Source organism: Numenius arquata, chromosome 8 (assembly GCF_964106895.1).
Source record: "Numenius arquata chromosome 8, bNumArq3.hap1.1, whole genome shotgun sequence".
Classification (NCBI taxonomy): Eukaryota; Metazoa; Chordata; class Aves; order Charadriiformes; family Scolopacidae; genus Numenius; species Numenius arquata.
The window spans coordinates 6963154-6981838 of NC_133583.1; the positions used below are offsets into that span (position 1 = coordinate 6963154).

Consider the following 18685-nt stretch of genomic DNA (forward strand, 5'->3'; position numbering starts at 1 on the left):
TTCAGAAATACGGGTAACTTTGGGAAGCGGAACAGCCGCTTAGGTTTGCTCCGAAACACGCGTGAGTAATTAATCCACCCCTGCCACTGGCTCGTGGCTGGACACAGGCGTCCGTTAGGAGCGTGGCCCCTCGGCCGCTTCGTGGAGTCCGGGGAAGGTCACCTCGGGGGCGTGGGGGCGCCCCCAGGCTCCAGCAGACTGACCGTATCCGCGGGAAAGAGATTTTTAAACCGCTTTCCCCGTGGCGGAGCAGCGGGCGCGGCCCCTTTAAGAGGGGCAGCGCGCGGAGCGGAGGGGGGGGCGGTGGCCGCCCGCGTTCACACCTGGAGTGGGAAAGGGGGGCGGGGCCCCGCCGCCCCTGATTGACGGGCGGCCGGCATCAATGGGACGCCGCGGCGCCGCGCCGGGGGGGTGGGAGGGGGGGGGAGCTGCCGGCCAATAGCGACGTGCGCGGGCCCGCCGGAGGACGCCCGCCAGCCAATGGGAGGGCGGGCGGGGGGCGGCGCGGCTACATGTTGCGGTGTCGCCAACGTGGGTCCGCGGCGAGCGGCGCTCGGGACGGGCGGCAGCGGCGGGGCCGGGCGGCGGCGGCGGCTCAGCCCCGAGGGAGCGCACCGAGGAGGGGGAGCTCCAGCGGCCGCCGGGCCGGAGCCGTGCGGCGTGAAGGAGGAGGAGGAGGAGGCGCTTCTATCGGCGGGGACGCGGACCCGACCCGCCCGGCGGTGCCCGGCGGCGGGTGGATGCCGGTGCCGTGACCGCCCCGCGCCGCCGGCGGCCGAGGCGATGCTGCGGGCGGCGGAGCGGCGCTGAGCCTTCGCGGGGGCCCGCGGCGTTACCGCTGCGCTTCGCGCCGGGGGCCGCTCCTGCCGCCTCCTCCCGCCTCGGACCTTCTCCGGTGCCGGATACAAAATGGCGGTGCCGTCACGGGCGGGCGGCGGGGCGGCGGCGCTGCTGCTGCTGCTGCTGCTGGAGCTGCTGGGCTCGGCCGCCGCCGGCTGCCCCGCCGGCTGTGCCTGCGACGAGGAGCTGCTGAACTGCGGCGGGCTGGCGCTGCCCGCCGTGCCCCGGGACCTGCCCCGCTGGCCGCGGCATGTGTGAGTACCGGGGAAGGGGCTGGGAGAGAGGCGGCGGGGGGATTTGGGCAGCGCCGCTTGAAAAAAAGAGCCCAAACTGAAAAAGAACCCCAAAAACTCAATTTTTTTTTTTTTTTTTTAATGTAAAGCGGTCTCCTCCGCCTCGTAGGCGCGGAGTGAAACTTCCCCCGCGGTCCGGTGTCTCCCCAAGGGTCCCGCCGGAGGGGAGCGATGCTGGTCCCGGGTGAGCAGAGCTCGGGGCTCCCTCGCTGGGCTGGTTCTCCTTACCCTCCCTACGGGTTTCACGGAGGAAGAAGAGCCAGGAGTGGGTTTGGTCCCCAGTGATGGGATCAGCTGGAGATAACGGCCCGCTCGGGCTCCCTAATCCCTTATTAGGACATCCATGGACATCCATCCCACGCCCGGCCTGGCGTTCCAGACCCCGCGCCGTACCCAGCATCGCATCCTGGGCTCTAAATGGGACCCCAGCGCTGGGGCCCGGCTCTCCGTGTCGATGCTTCCAGCTGTTAAGGTGTGAAATCCAGAGAGTGAGGGCCAAAAGCGGAGTCACAGGCTGTTGGGGCGTCTCGGGAAAATCCAGGTGGTGGTTTCCAATAAAATTTGCGTGGCCGGCTTCCATTCCCTTGGTTCTCGTCCGTCTGTCCGAGTTATTAACCTGTGGTGTATCATATGTCGTGGATGGCAGCTGAGCTTATAGCCCAGCATCTGGTGGTTTGTACAGCGCTGTGGTTTTGGGGTTGTGTTATTTTTTTTTTTTTTCCCTCTCCCCTAGAAGGGTGTTTTTAAAGTGTTCAGGTCCACGGCCAGGTGCAGGACAGCGTGACTGCTGTTTCCCGTAAAGTGCAGCGGGTCTGCTTGGGTTGTGCAACCACCCAGCGCTGCTCCAACCTGATAAAAGCTGAAATACAACATCAGGCACGGGAGACATCCAAGGGGGGGGAAAACTGTGCTTGACTTTGACAGCTCAATTCCTCTGACAGTGACAGTGCAGGAGGACTGACTCTCCGTGTGTGTGCGCGCGCGCTTGTGAACTTGTAAAAATAACTGTCCTCAACTATGAGCTGACCTTGGGGAATAAGGATGCGGAGAGGGAGAAGAGCATCAGTGCCTCTGTTGCTGGGCCCTTCTGCTGTTTGAAACAGATTTATAGATTATTGAATCTATAAAACCCCTGGCTGTAATAGATACTCCTCCGCTGTGCCAGGAGAGAGAACGGTCACTGAAGTTTTGCTGGAGAGCGTCCAGCTCCTTATTAAGAAGAGTTATTAGAGGTTTGTCAGGTTCTCCTGGTGTTGTTCACTTTTGGCTGCAGAAATGCCTTGTTTTACATGAAATTATCGGGTGTTGTACTGAGAGGAATGTGTGGCCTCTGCATTAAAACCCTGACTCATGGCGTTCACCTGTTGCTGTGTGCTCTGAAGGATCCTTCCTTCAGCCTTGGGCACCTTTCGCAGCAAGTTTTTAAGTCCTTTCAGCATAATTCCAGCATCCCCATGTGCCTCTTAAAAACAGGACAGCGTTATCTTTGTTCATGCAGAGAAATGCATTAATAGCCTGCTCTGAACAAATTTATTGTTGTGTTTTTTTTTTTAGCAGTGCTAATACCCAGGAGTGTCTTTTTTTCTTATGGAACAGATTTTTGAGTGTCTTGAGTTCAGTTTAAATTTTATTGGTGAAGTAATAGCATGTATAAATCTACTGTGATGGACCTGGGGGCTGTTGATATTTTAACTGCTTAGACAGAATATGGTTTGTTGCTTTGTAAATGCTGGACTAACTAAAGAATTAGCTGGAAATTAGTGGAAATTTGTGATGGCTTTCATATCTGACAATGCAAAACCAAAGTGTTTTTTTTCCTTCTCTATAACTAGTGTAAAAAGCAAACATTTAAGCTATTCTGAATACTTTTTTTTTTAAGTAATTTTGTTTCTAATCACTAAAGATCACTTAAATGGCTTGTTTCGGTCTAGGGACACAAAGCTGAAGTATACTTTTTATGCTTGGTAGGATCATAAATGCTAATTTCTAGTGCAGAGAATTGTTAACTAACTCTTTGATTATTTTATGTCCTCAGTAAAAGCACCATGTGCTGGGGAAAGTTATCTCTAAGTTGTTTCTTGATTTTGGTGTTACTTTTTTTTTTTTTTTAACATGCCCTTTTAAACCGGCAGAAGGCGAGCGGGGAAGGCTTGTGGCATCCCCGGGCTGATGCAGGAGCTCAGTCTGAGGGTGCGGGTCCCCCGGCCGTAAACTGGGGTGACATTGTGGGAGCTCCGCATCCCTCATCTCCCATAGCTTCTGGGCAGGCTGCGTCTCCCACCGAAGGTGTCTGCTTCCCCGGGGTGATGAGCTCGGGCATGTTAGATCGCTCAGAGGAGACGAGATAAATCCTGTTTTCAGTGACTCCTGCTGACTGGGCTTTAACTTCGTTAAAGCGCTATTGAAAAAATCCCTCCTTCGCACTTTATCTCTTATTCCTAATGAGCGCCGCAAAGCTGAAGCGGGGCTTGGAGTCGGTTTTCAGCGTGTTGGAGATAAAGCTTTTTTTTTTTTTTTTTGTTTGTAGGGTCGGAAATGTGGCTGGGCACACTGGGGAGGGTTCTGGAACAGACTTAATCACGCCGCGTATTTTGTCAACAGGACTATCAGTGCTGAGGAAAAGCGCTGGGATCTTTTGAAACTATTGTTATTTCTCTGTTGGCAGTAGAGCTTGGAGTTGTAATTTCTTTTTCTCTCCCTGGCTTTGGGAAGGCATAACTGATACGCAGAAGGGCTGGTGCGCTGCAGTTGCTCACATTTAATGCAGTGTGGCACAAATAGTTGGTTGTTGGGTTGGTTTTTTTTTTTTTTGTCTCAAAAGCAACAGGCAGCTCAATATTGTGTGCCAGTTAATTAAGTGTGCTGGGCTTGCTGGCTGAGCAGCCCTGCGTAGGGCATTTTGCAAGGCTCTGGCATGACCCATACTGTCCTCGCAGGAGCTGCAGCACCCGTCCCCTGCCAGCTCTGCAACCCCCTGGGGGACGCCTGGAGAACCAAACAGCTGAGCAGTTGCTGCGCGGGACTGCTCTGCAGCGTCTCACTTCGAAGCTGCTGGAGATGCTTATGTCTTCTGGTGTTCAAGTCTGAAATTTATCTTTGCATTAGAGTGTAATACATGGCGTAAACTTTAGGGCTGAGCTAAAGTACAAAATGCTTGGTGCCCAGAAAAGCCAGGTACAGGGCGCCAGGAGTGGTGGTGACATGGCACATCCCCTGTTTCTGTCTCTCTGTGCATCTTAATTTTTTTAGGAGTGGTAGAAGAGAGACTTCTTCTAAGCGTCATGTAGGAGAGAACTTTTATCTTCATTCTTAGTGATACAGGGATAGTATTTTGGGTACAGATTTTAATGGTGAGAACGCTTTGGGGCTGTGGAAGTGTGGTTGGATGGCTCATTCGTTGCTGGTATGGTCTGGAGGAATGAGAAGGTTGATTTTAAACTGATGTTGTGGGGTTTTTTTGACCCAAATGACTAGGGGAAGTTTTTGGGGATACTGGGCATCTGCACACAGACCCTTCTGCCTCTGGGTTAGTGTGTGCCTGGCATGGCTGGGAACAAGGCAGAGTCCTCTGGTGCCCAGGGGACTGGCCCAAGAGCTGCCCTGGGGTCTGGCTGTGTGGATAAATTGCCCTGAGGCTCCGGCTGGGTGGATGCTGGCTGTTTGCATGGAGCTGCTGCTCTCTGGAGAGAGCTGGGCAAAGCCTCTGGATGCTTTTGGAAATCCTGCGGGTGCCTGTTGATGGTTTTAGGGCCTGGAAGTGCATTTGAACTAGGAGTCAGGAGTAGACTCTTGCTATGCCCAAGTGTATGCACACAGACTTTGAAGGCAAGGAAATTGAATGTTTGTGCTCAGAATTAGCTGTTAATTTAAATTTCTTGCTGAACTGTGGTTTTGATGTGCTGGGAGTTGCTGGTCTGCTCTTGTATGTTAGGGTAGCTTCTTTGCTTACTTGGTAGAGCAGAGTGGGACTCTGCAGGCAACTTGATGTGCTCATGGTGCTCTCTGGAGATGGCCATTAGCTGCTCTTGGGCTCCAGAGTAACTCATGCTCCTCTGCAGATGCTGGAAGAGAAGGCAGTGGGGGGGACTCTCCTGCTGATGGTGCAGGGAGGGGGGAGTGCTGCTGGCAGTTCCTCCCCTGCGTGTCCCACTTCCAGCCCTGCTGAAATAATGGAACAAAGATTTAAGTAATCGTCACCCTGGGCTTGTGGTGCCTGGCCCCATCCAGCTGTGGAGCCCTCACTGTGTGCTGGCTGCCTGGGGACCACTGGGTTTGGGAGAAGGGGAATGTGGATTGGTGCAGGTGGCTGGTCCCCCTCCCTCCTCCTGGGGAAAAGGAGTGGAAACCCAAAGACATTCCACAAAGCCAGTGTCTCCCTCCTGCGTGGTGGTCTAAGGCAGGTTTCCTGCCCAAGTGGGACGGTGCTGGGAACTGGTGGTGCCGGTGGAAGAAACCGTGCTCAGCTTGCAATGGCACAGTTGGGTTTGGTGCTTCCTGGAGCATTGTCCTCAGTGGTGGCTTTGCTTGGGGAAGGTCTCTAGCCCTGGGGCTGCGTCCCTGCGGGTGCTGCTCTGGAGCTTGGTCCCGGTGGGGTAACAGCAAAGCCTTTCCTTGTAAAGCAGTGCCTCCTCAGGCCTGCTGCTTATGCATAAATAAACACATGCACTTGCAAATAAATCCACCCTTCCTGTGTGAACATGTGTCAGTGGATTCTCTGACCACCCTCAGCATGCCGTGATATTTATTGGTGCTTACTGGAGAACAGCAGTTAACAGCAAGGCCTTAGCAACTGCTGTCTGATCTTCTCATCTTAATCCCTGACTGAGCCACAGCTGGGGCAGAAGTTGTCTCAATCAGACTAGGATTAGAAGGCTGTACGAGATTCACAATGAAGCCTGAATGGGATAAAATATCCCCACCAAGAAGCTTTTCTGGCTCTTGCAGAAGCCCCTGACTTCAAGTGAAAGGCTCTAGGGTCCCCTCAGCCTCCTCTGCATATTCCTCTCTCTCCTTTTGAGAAACTTCATGGCATTTAATCACTTTGAGGCTTTTCCTCTCTGCAGTGACTGCAATTTGAAACGCAGGGGTCCCATACAAAAGGAGCAAGTGCTCAATGGGCTGTGTTAATATTCAGTGCCATTTACAATGGGTGCAGTTTGAAAAGGGGAGAATGGATGGTCTGGGAGCTGGGGGAGGAGGAGCCGTGGAGGGAAAATTCCCAGGGCAGGGGAACGAGCATCTCAGTAGGCAGCCGAAAAAATGAACACACCATCAATTGTTCTCTAGGAAAATCAACCATTATTATGTGTTAGATATAGCTTAATATGTGTTTTCTTTGCTTGTGCGAGCTGCTTTGCAGTTTTGTGGATGTGAGGTTTGGGGGTGGCTGAGCCTTGCAGGAGTTCCTGCTTGGAGTTTAAGGGATGAAGGAGCAAATGTGAGATTGATTGCTTTCCCCCTTTGCTTGCTGGCATCAAGAGGCTAGAGGTGGTAAACCGATACGTTTGGGAGCCCAGACACTTCAACAAAGCACTTCAGGTACTTAAATGCTTCCTTGAGCATGGGTGAGATTTCACTTCCCTGCTTAAAGTTAAGCTGGTGCTGGAGTTTTCTCTGACAGAGATTTAGGCAGATGCAGGAGCACTTTGCTGAGATGGGGCTCACACGGACTAAAGCCCCACCTGGTGCAGGGAAGTCCCAAGGTGCTGGGAGGATGCTCCCCAGTGTGCAGCTTCAAGGTGGCTCCATGTTGAGGCATTCCCCCAAGTGCATATACCTGGCTTCATCGGTGTATGTGCAGCTCCCACCAGCCCTGGTGGGCAGCTAAGAGTGGCCAAGTGCCAGGAGGCCCCCCACCACCACCATGCCCACCTCTGGTTGCTTTGATCTCTTGGAGAATGGTTAAGGTTTTTGTCTTGAAGCCTGAGTGGCTTCCAAATGGGCTGATGGCTCTCATTTCTGGGTAGCCAGCTCTGATGAGATTGTCCCTGACTTGTATGTCGACTGCACCCAGAAACTCTCAATTAGGGCTGCAGGGCTTTTAATTGATCTTGTTGGCTGCCCCGTGAGACACCTCGGATTGAGTTAGCTCAGCTCATCAGCTTTTAACGTAATCATTTTGTGCTGCTAACCTAATCGCCAAGTGCGACTCCCTTGTTTTGCAGTGTGGAGCTGGATGGGGTCATGTGGATGAATGGAGTAGGGATAATTTAGGCTAATGCTGCTGGGAAGAGCCATCTGCAGAAAATCCAGGCTCCAGGTTCATCAAGCTCTGGGGGGACCCAGGGCTGGGCAGAAATTAGCACCTCGTTCAGGGTGAGGGGAGTGATTTAGCATAGAGTGTGGCTTTGGTGAATAACTGTGAATAAACATAGCCCCTTGGTCTGGGTTGTGGCTTCATGCAAGCCCGGGAGGCTGGGTGCCTGCCCGCAGCTCTCCGCTGAGGTCCCTTGCTGGTTTTTAGCGGTACATGAAGGAAAGAGCAGAGCTTGAGGCTGCAGGAAGAAACAAAGGGTGAATAAACCGTCTTTCTGTTTTCCTGGTACGTCCAGCTATTAAATGATGTGCTAAGAAGTATTACGTGTGGGTGTTTTTTTTTTTTCTGCCCTGCACAGGGGCCAGAGTCAAGGACCAGGATGCCGTTGTGCTAGCACAGAACACGAAAGTCGTATTATTATTGTAGCTGAGTCATCCATTAATAGTTAACCAAGTCCTGCACTGCAGCCCGAGTCCTTCAACCCCAGCCTCTTCCAGCTTCAGAGCAGGACCACAACATATGTAATATGTTATTCTCCCTCATTATATTTTCAGCACGCTGTCTCTCAAGCCGCAACCGTATAATTTTGGAGAAGTCTAGAAGCAGACCCTGCTATCTTGGGGGCACCTCAAGACCCGATGACGTGTCGCATCCAGTTCCAGGAGCATGGTTCACTTCTGCCTGGTTGCGTTTTCAGTCTGAGTAAGAATTGAAGGATGGGTCTGAAACTGTAGCCGTCTGCCTAGTTTTTATTCTTGTTAGCCATGCTGGATGTGTAGGCAGGGTGGTTGATTATTTACCCCTGTCATGGCAGTTTCGTAGTTTGCTGCAATGGCTTTGTATGGGTTTCCGCAGGAAAGGTGTCAGAGACCCTTTGCCATCGAACAGCTTTACCCAGAGCTACAGATTTATAAAACATGTACTCCAGTGTCATGCACAAATTGTATTTAAAAATGCGTTAGCTGGCTAAAGCTTTATTCTGGAGCTGAAGTTTTGTGTGGAAGAGAATTTATCAGGTGTTTTTTGGGGGGGCAGTGGATAGTCTGGATAACTGCTACTCATAATGAAGCAGTAACTTGTTTGATTTTTTCCTTTGACTTTTTTGGATCCAACCCCCTGGGGCAATCCCATTAATTTTGGAAATTTGCGGAGGTGCAATCTTAAATACATTTCCTGTAAACCCTACTGCCTTATACAAGCTGTGTATCACAAATGTTTCCCTCTTGTTGAAGGCACCTATTTTTTTCAGAGGAATCCTTTCAGATTAGAAGATGCATCCATTGAATTCAGTGGAAATTTGGCTGTAAAATCTTGAAATAAGATGCTTTTTTTTCCCTACACCACCTCCTTTATCTGGCAGGTTTTTGCTCACTGCAGAAAGGCTGGACAAACGCTTGGGTGCAAGGAAGAAATGAGAGATGCAAAGTCTGGGTTGTGGCACTTCCTTACACACAGGGACATGGATCCATCCTCACCACCAGTGTGTCTCTCTGGTTGCTCAAAGCCTGAACTTTTGGGATGGACACATTGTCTTTCAATGCTGTGAATACTTATCTGGCCTGAAGAGTATACCATCAACACCAGCTACTAACGAGCCTCTCTCCAAGTACTGCCTTGCAAGTTCAAAACACATTTTACCTAGCTGCTGTAGACTGGGCTGGTTTATAACTGCTCTTAAAGTCTCTTAGCCTTCCATGCGCCAATATAAACACAGGTTTTTTTGTTATCTGTCATCTAGAAAATAATCCTAAAAACTGACAGCTGGCCAGTGGGCTGGTGCTCTCAGCATGTGTGGCAGTGCTGGGCTAGTGCTGTTTGATGGCCAGCAAAGATGGGTAATGGGGTTTAAGGTGTTGAACTGGATGTGCCCAGGGCTTGGTGGAAGATGTTCAGGTGGAAATGACAGGTTTACTGGGCATTGTCTTCTGGTCGCATTTAAGGATGTGATGCTGGAGATGTGTTGGGTATGTCGATGCCCCATTGTTGGGGTTTGCTCTGGGTGATGTCCTCGTAAGGGTGGGGTGATGGGACACCTCGTGGATAGGGAGCTGCCGGTTTGTGGGTTGTATCGTGGGTAATAAAACTGCTATCGTAGGAAACTGCCTGGCTGGAGGCTTGGTGAAAAATCACCCCCCTAAATATGTTCCAGTTGTCCAAACACTGGTTCCTCTCCTTCCTCCATGGCATGTGCGGGGGGAGGCTGGAGCTGGCTCTCCACCACCACTGCCTGGGGAGCAGCCCTGAACAGCCTTTTCTTGCTTTTTGCTGTGGTCCAACTAGGTTTCAGAGCTGTGAAAAAGTACCAGAAGCCTGCCTTTAGCCCAGACTTTTTAAAAAAAAAAAAATACCCTCTAGCAGTCTGGACAGCACAGGCTGTTCCTTTAGCAGCTTGGTCCATGAGCAGACAACCCCAATTTGGCTCTTCCCAGCACAAGGTGGTTGCTTTGAGTTGGAGCTGGAAGGTGCATGGGGCCATGGGACTTCCTCCTTTCTCACCAGGCTTTGCAACCCCAGGGGCATGTGGGGACAGGGAGTATGGCGGTGACCTGTGCATGGTTGATGTACGTGACAGGGAGTGACCTGTGTCACTTGCAAAGAGTGAGGAGGTATCTCTTGGTGATCTGGGTGACACTTGGAAGCTTCCCTTCTCTCATGTCCAGTTACTTCATTGCTCCCACACCTGCTTGGCGATGGCATAGGCATGGCCAGTGCAGAAATGCCAACTGCTACTGACTCAGGGTGGTTGGCTGGTGCTTGTCTCCCTACTACCTGTGGCCTGTCCTTGCTGGTGAGCCAGGAGAGCATCCCATCCTGTGTAACTCACCATAAACCTTCAGCTCCTTCTGAACGAAGGGGCAGAGTCAGATCCCTGCTTTTATTTCATTTGTTTTGGCAAAATGGAGAGACTTGTTTTAGGAGATTTAAACAAACCATATGATGTTTTATTTTTGAAAGGTGTCATAATACTTTCCACTTTTCCTTTGCTAAGCATATTTTTGTTCTGTTCCTATCTGTGTTGGTCTATAAACAACTCTGTTCCTCCTTTTTTCCTCCTTAAGCAAGTTTTTAAAGTCAGAATTCTTGGCTTTCAAACACCTTTTGGATTATTTCTGAAGTAGGGCATGCATGCTGCATTAAATCAGTAAATAAGATAGTGTGTATTTTTAGACCTCTCTGATTTGGAAGCATTTGTGAGAGTTGTGCTATCTTTATTGTTTCACATGGTTATAAACCTCTTGTATATCCTCCCTCCCACTTTCCAACCTTTGTTATTGAGATGATCACCACCCAAAACCTGTTGAGATCAAGGAATGTGAGGGGTTTGGATGACTCTGTTAATAAGACTGGATAAATGAACTTTTCCTGTTAGAGCAGGAAAAGTTGCTTGGCTTTTGACTTCTTGGTGAGCTGAACCCCTTCCAGGAGCTCTGGTTTCATTCTTAATCAGCCTTACCAACAGAGATGTATACTGGTCTTTGAGTTAATTTCCTTGGATGGAAAGTCCTACAGATCTGACAGGATGTGTTTGGCTTATACTGTCTACTTAAAACAGCAGTTGACTTTGCTTCTCCCTGGTTTAATGATCACTGAGGCATATACTGCTTTTTACACAGGTTTCATGAGAAAGGCAGTGTGATGGTGTATGTCTGTTCTCTAGTACCTGTAGGTAGTGGAGGGTTTGGTGCTGGGTTACCCCACGCATCATTCCTGTGAGCAGAGGATGCTGTGGAGGCAGCCCCCAAATCCTGGTCTCTTTAGGGACCAGCGTGATCGTTTCTCTGTGTATAAAGCAGTGCCACCCATGTGGTGGGAGAGCGTCTGAGCCAAAGCAGCAAGCCCTTGTGACTGCCGTGGCCACAGCTGGGAATATTTTTTGGCGACTTGCTTCTCCCTTCTTGGAGCAGCGTTTCCAGGAAGAAGATTCCTTTGTGGCCTGATGGGTGTTGAGCAATTGCCTGTGGGTGGGAAGCAGTGGTCCTGGGTCTCCATATCTCCCTGCTCCCTGGCAGCACTGCGGTGGGGCAGGGACAACTTGCCGGGGTCTCTGGCCCCTCATGGGGTCTGGGCTTTTTAGCAAGTGTGGGGAGAGGGCAGAGCCACGCAGCTGGGCAGCATCCTTGGGAGATGCCGAATAGCAGCCCGGGCTGTTTACTACAGCATTTCTCTCTCATGGCTTCTAGCACTTGTCTCAAGTGCCACCACTTTGTGGTCTGCCTGACAAGAGCCCGACAAGCTGTCCTTTCAGCTGGCAGGGATGCCGGGACCGTGCCACATCCCTCTCCGCATCTCCCAGGCTCGCTCTAGCTCCCGGGCTTTCCTTTTATTATTCAGACCGAGTGAGCTTTTTCCCCACGCTTTCCCTGTGTCACCTGAGGACAGGGTGGGCACGGTCCCCTTTCTGTGCCGCGGTGGGGTGTGCGGGCTGCCGGCCGGGCTCGGGTTAATGCTGTTTGTTTGCTTCACCCTCCAGCTGTGAACACTCGAGCCAGCTCGAAGGCGAGGTTTTCAGGCACCCCTGTGTGCAAGTCGTAATGCCGGTGTGAGGCTGGCTGGGGAACAGCCTGTGCGTGATTAAGCCATTAGGCTGTAAATTGTTAAGTCAAAACAACACAAATCCACCTTTTTAGGGCGAGGAGGAGGTGGCAGCCGAACACTTTTTGGGGGCTGCGTGCTAATTAATGTCTCTTTGTTTGTGAGAGGCATGGCTAAAAGAGGAGGAATTCAGCGCAGGCTTAAGGGCCTGCACGTTTGGAAACAAAATGGGGAAGTTTTCCCCGTCCAACAATTTCCAGTTGCTTCCTCTATGGTTTCCTGAGTAATTATGACCGCTGGTTATAAAAACGCCTGCCTCGCTGTTGCAGGACGCATCATCCCTCGGCTCTCCCCTTTGCCCACTGTCTCCCCGGGATGCTCCATCCCCCTCCCTTCGGGCTTCCCGGGCCGTTCACAACTGGCAGCAGGAAAATTTCCAACCCCTGGGAAGTCGGTTTCCTGACACTGCTGTGATAGACAATAACAGCAACAGCCCTCCTGGGACTGGGGTGGGATTGGGAGTGGATTGAAAATGTGCCTTGAAGTGTCTTGGGGAGTTTATGCTCTATTGCAGCTGAAATGCTGGTGGTTTTCCTGCTTTTTTTTTTTCTTTTTTGGTTTGAAATGCAGAGTCCCTCTTGGCTTCTTTGGATGGCTTCGGAGCCACCTGGCCATGCTTGCCCTGGATGAGCAGGCCCTGTCCTTCTCCTGGTGCTGTGGAGAGGGTTGCAGGATTCCCATTTAGATCAGGGTCCATGGAGAGCCTTGAAGCCTCCAAGGAATGAACCCTCCAGCACTGCTCCCTCCACCAGGCCTTGGGTTGCTGGCTCTTTCCCTGTTCTCTGCAGCCACCTCCAGTGAGGGCTTTCAAGCCAAGGTGAACCAACCATATACCCTCTGGCTGGCTGTGTAATATTTGATGCTTTTGGGGCAGTATGTAGCTGTTTGAGCTGTGCCCAGCCTGAAGTGGATGCTTTCCACCCCTGGCCTGCATTTGGCCCAGTGCTGTGACACTGGTGTTCCACAGCCTGGCAGTTGGGAGTCAAAAGTGTCTCTCCAGTGCTCATCTGGCAGGGTCTGTTGGGTCTCATCTGGGAACATCACAGAAATAAGTGCCACGCTGATGCAGCATTGACGCAGGAGCTGGACCTTGTTTCTGCTGCCACCAGTGGACTGCTGGCTTGGGCAAGACTCCTTGGCCTGAAGGCAGTGAAGATCCATCTGGCCCAATGTAAGCCTATAAATATTAGACTTTATGGATTAGCTAGAGGTCTAGTTTTCTCGACTTTGTGGAAGGCAATGGATATTTCCAGAAGACAGCTCAGTTATTGTCCTGGGAGCTGTGTGAGCAGAAGACCAAGTGCATGCTTGCCCTTTGGTGCTTGTGCGTGCAGGGAGGCATGGGGAAGCGGTGGGTCCTTTCTGGGGAGAAAGACTCTGCCCAGAGCTCTTTCACAGCACGATCGTCTCTGTAAAGGCCAAGAAAACTGGATCTGTAAGTCTGTTTTATTTATTCATTCCTAACTCCAGCTCTGCTTGGAGGGAAGCACATGGAGGCCACCAGCCTTGCTAGGGATGCAGGCTGTCCTGGCACGGCCACATTCCTGTGCTGGAAGAAGAGCGTGTTTGGGGGGATATTTGAAATGCAGCAGAAAACCCACACTTCCTTCAGAGTTTTGATTCTTGCATTTTTCATCTTGGGCAGACTTTAAAGTTTTCTGCAGCATTCAAGGGAACGGTTTGGTTTCCCTTTGCCCACATGTCAGCATTCCTGAACAAAGCAGCCTCAAGATTTGTGGAGCAGATTCTTGAAATTCTGCAAATGTTTTGAGCCAGAAGATGTTTCCAGAAACTGCCTGACCTAACAAAAAGAGTTGGTAGGACTTGGACATAGCTTGGGGAAAATGAATAAGGCATTTTTATCCCTCTTTAAATGAACATAATTCTGATCAAAACCACTGTCCCTGGTCTTGGGAGTTGTTGTGCTCTGCCACCTTGTTGCTGTTAAACCACAGCTGTGGTTTTATTTGAACAAACCAGATAAAGAAGATATGCATTTTTAAAATGCATGTTTGTTTGCCCTGCTCTTTCACTGGTTGCCCACTGAACCCAGCCATGTCATTTGAGGCTAGATCTGAAAAGGATTTTAGCTACCTGAACATGGACTTAGGTGGAAGGGACTTAAGTACAGCGGCTCCTGTACCTGCAGGTGCTGCAAACTGGGTCTCAAATCCTGTTAGGCTTCCTGGGGATGTTCTCTGAGCATGTCCAGAGGTGATTCAGTCTTGTAGTCACCAGCACTCCATCATCCACACCCCACAGCACCCATGTGTTGCTTTCCTGGTCCATTGTGGATGCTCCAAACGTATGTTCACGATGAGTTTTTGTGGAAGAACTCAGTAGGAGCTTCTGCTTTTTCCCAGAAATAGGGAAGTGCTGCCTTTTCCGTCAGGCTGAGTGGCCAGCAATTGCATTTTGAATGGGGACCACGGCAGCAAGTGTTGCTCCTGCTGCCTTCCTGCTTTTATTTAACTTATTTGTGCTTTTGCTGGTTGCTGGGGTTGAGGTTTAGGCATTGGATGTCTCTTCCCATGGACGCTTTATGTGAGTGACCAGGAATGGGACACAGAGTGTCACACCACCTGAGGCAGCTGTTGGGAGGCTCCTGTATCTTGGACCACTGCCCCATGTATCTCATAACCTTGTTTCTGAAGGTGAAAACAGTGACTCCAGTGCAGAACCACTGTTATTTTGACCCAAATATGGGTTTTGTTTTGGGTGTTTTGTTTTTTTGCTAGCACATTTCTGGTGTGATGGGGGACTGCGGTATTAACATTTTCTTTTTAGAGAAGAGGTTTGACTCAGACCAAAATTGCTGATTGATTCCTTTTTTTGCACCACCACCCCCTTCCCCTTGAAGTCAAGAACCACTTCAAAGGCTCAGATGTGTTGGTGCCAGATGCCACACAGTTATTGTTAGAAGAATCTGAAATATAATTGAAAACAAACCTTTGTTCAGTCAAGCATATCTGGCTGTAGGCTTTCACTCGCGACAGAGATGGGTACTCAGCCTCTTCTGTTAGAATTGGTGTCTACAACTTGTCATGGCAGATGAATCGTCCATGAATTCTCTTGCATCTGGTAAATGTTTGCAAAAACTGGAAAGTGCATATTTTAAAGGTTGGTTTTCTTTTTTTCCTACCTAGGAACCCACACCAACACTTAACAGTTACCCGCGTATTTGTGGAATTCCTTGCAGTAATAAAATGCATCAAATTGGTCTTGGCAGGCTAACTTCAATAGAGATGCTCCAACTCCAGGTTCCCCTGCTTGGCAAGCATGGAGTTGTCCTGCTTCCTTTTAACACTTGTCTTTCCTGTGGGATATAGGATATTGTTTGATATAATATCAAAAACATTTGTAAAGGCATGGATAAGGTGGATGTCAGCATTCATTTTCGTTTTATTTGATGTGAAGGCAGAGGTTGGCGTAGGAGGCTTGTAACACAGCTCGGGTAGTTCCCTTGGTGAAGTCCATGAGGCTGGAGGCTTCTGAAGGAGCCCAGCAGACTTCAGGTGCTGTGCACGTAGCAGCCCTTGCTTGACTGATATACAAGCTCTTTGCAGATGTAATCTGGGGTATGAAAACATGGTATGTGGTTGCAAAGAGGCACAGTGCATCTTGGGTTCCTGTTTCTTGTAACTATTTCCTATATATAATTTGGAGTGCACCAGGTCTGTCTTGGATGAGAAGTTGAACTGCTCTTGTGCACATTAACCCAGGGTATTGCCCTAGGAGTTGGACGCCACCCCATGCTCTGTGTCGTCCACATGCTTCATGTGACTGCGTGGACATTGCTTTGTCCCTCCTTGCTGCAGGTTTTGACCCTCCCCAGTGCTGGGATGTTGGTCTGCTAAAGTCTGAGAGATGATAAAACCATTAGTACAGCCAAGAGCAGGGAAGCACAGCAGGGTGCAGCGAGGTGGCTTCCTTGTGGAGGTTATTTCTGTAGCCAAACTTGGGTGGAATAGGTCCATCTGAAACTTAATAGGTCCTTCAGCTGCGTGCTGGTTGCTGGATTTGGTATTTCTTTTCCTTTTAATTTGCCTCCCCTACCAAAAGCACTGGCCTCGCTGCATATGGCTGCCTGTCTGTTGTTTATTATCTCTGTTACACTGTGGTTAGTGCTCACACATGATATTTCTTTGGTTTCGGTACAGACTGAGCGGGTTGTCCGCCACTGGATCCAAAAAATGTAAACTATTTATAAATGAAAAATACTCTTCAGTTTTAAAGTGCTGTGTTGTTCCCTTCTCCCTCCAGCATGTGCACATTTGGCTGATCTCACGTAATCCCACTGATGTAAATCCAGATCTCTAACAATTTATGGGACCGGGGGCCGCCTGGAGAAATTTTGATGTGACCTTGTGCTCAAGGGGGCAGAACACGAAGCAATAGTGATAAAAAGTAATGGAAAAATGTTATTTGGCTGTGTTGCATTCAGTGCAGATATGGGCCCAAACTCGGATAAACCTTCCTTCAGAGGTCAGGGATTCTTGATTTTGGTTTTCCAGTTGGGCTCATCTCCATCATAAGCAACTCTTGAAAAATTGGGACAGAAACTTATTCATGTGGCTTAAAATGACCTGAAACAAATAGAATGCTTTTCTTAATACTCTTTACAATTAAACTCTGTTTTTTCTTTGTCTTTCAAGCATGTGCTCAGTTTTATAGTAGTGAACTAACAACCTATGTTTAGTCTCCCAGGGAAGAAAAATAAGATGGGATTTAATAGCATATTAAGGGAGGCTGGAGTGAGTTTTCTGTGCGTGTTTGGAAAGCGGGGCAGGAGGTGATGTTGGGTGGGCCAGGAGGAGACAGGCTGGACCAGAGGCTGCACTGGTCAAGCCCAGGGGGAGGAAAAGAGAAAATTGTGAAGTAAATGCAGGGTGTTTAATTGTGGAGCTCGTTAGCCAACAGCTGATAGCTTGGGTTTTTTTTTTTGTAGAGACCACACCAGGGGACTTGAGCTGAGTGTGTTCCATGGTTGGGATGAGTGTTGTGGACTGGCCCAGGAGTGATGGAGCATCGATGGAGCCGGCAGGAGCGAGGGGTGTGGGGAGCAGACCTGTTCAGAAAGTGCTCCCGAAAGAGCAGAAATGACTTTGATCTATGGTGACAGGGTTTTCCATGCAGCTGCAGTGACTGTAAATGAGGCAGGGCTGTCCTGCTTCTGGCTCAAATCTGGAAGATTAGAAGTTAACTGAAAAAAAAAAAAAAACTGGTGGGATTTTTTTGGGGGGGGGACTGTTCACAGCATTCCAGCTAGCACGCATTCAAACTGGTGGAGACTTTCTCATCACCAATGCATTTAGGCAGCCTTTGCCATGTAAATTGTGCAAAAAACTTAGTGTAAGTAGTACATAAAGGAATAAAGCATAATGAAAGTAAATTCAGTATAGTTTCCAAGTTTTCTCTGGACACTATTTGCATCGATGGTGATAATCCCTTGTTCTGTAAAACCCAATTGGTAAGAATACGGGGCTTGGGATTTTTTTTTTTTTAATTTTGAGTATTTAGAAGCACCTAAACACATTTGCACTTCTGTCCCCCGCAAGACAGCACTTGCTGGGAAAGGCGGTTACAGCCTAGCTGGGACTGTGGAACGAAGCCTTTAATGTACTGATTGCATATTAATGAACAGCCAAGCAGGTGGGACGGTGCCAAAAAGCAGTGAGTGAGCCAACAATATCAGCACGAACTTTGCACTCTGGAAAGTGTGAAGTGATGTTGGTGAAAGGAGTTTATTGCACAAGTGGAACACTGCGGTCCTTTTTGATGCCCAAATTTCTGTGCTAGTAAACCGAGGAAGAATAATTGGCCGGTGGAGCTCAGGGGGGTTCCCATTAACCCGTTCTGTACCCCTCGAAATGCTCCCCTCTCTCAAGTGGGTTTGGCTGTATGGGTGCTTGCTCCCGGGTGTTTGGCGTGCTGTGGTTGGCATATGAAGCCGTTATATGTCTCAGAGCACATGGAGTTACTGTCCACATCTGGTTTGTATCACCTCCAGTGGGTTTTACTGCGAGCTCTAGTGCTCCATCTGTACCCTTCTCCTTGCCCAGTTCTGTCCCGCAGCATTGGGCGAAATCCCAGCCTGGAAAAAGCTACGAAGTGGGTTGGTGCATTAATGGCTGCTAGTAGTGGTATGCTTTTCCTGATATCTGGCAGAAATTGGATATATTGGGTCTTGCCTCTGTTAACCAGGTTTCTTGATCCTGAGCTTGTTACCAAGTCCCTGGGATGTGTGTTTTTTTTTTTTTTTAAGGGTTCTTTGCCTGCTTGGAAGGGGAGGCTGGTCTCCCGCCAGCCTCCCATGGGGGCTTCACCGCAGAGCCTGAGACCCGCTGTGGGCGAGTGCTGGTGGTGGCATGTCCCCACGGGGCGGTCGGGGACACACCAGCAGTCGTGTGCGGTGGTTTGTCAATCGCCTCGATTATGTCTCTTCTCTCCGCAGCTCCCTCCAGGAATGTGCAGTATTTGGCGCGGGGGCTTGTGTCCGCTGTGCAGCCGGGGACTTTTCCATCTGGAACATTGGGAGTATTTAAGATGATCTCGCAAATATTTTTAAATATTTTTTTTTAATTGGCTCTGGGCCAATTTTTGCTTGTCTCCGATGCATAAAGTGGGTTTGAAAAAATGTTGTTGTTTCTCCCTCTCCCCCCATTTAAACATTTCAGGAATGTCAAGTCTTGTCAGCCTTGGC

At 49.9% G+C, this 18685-nt stretch overlaps 1 protein-coding gene across 1 annotated transcript in view; it reads left to right on the forward strand.

Moving 5' to 3' along the window:
* Window positions 1-909: 909 nt before the first annotated feature.
* LRIG1 (leucine rich repeats and immunoglobulin like domains 1) overlaps window positions 910-18685 on the forward strand; it is a 92106-nt gene continuing 74330 nt past the window's right edge. Inside the window, exon 1 of the mRNA XM_074151397.1 lies at window positions 910-1094. Coding sequence (XP_074007498.1) covers window positions 910-1094 — 185 coding nt within the window. The remainder of the gene's footprint in view (window positions 1095-18685) is intronic.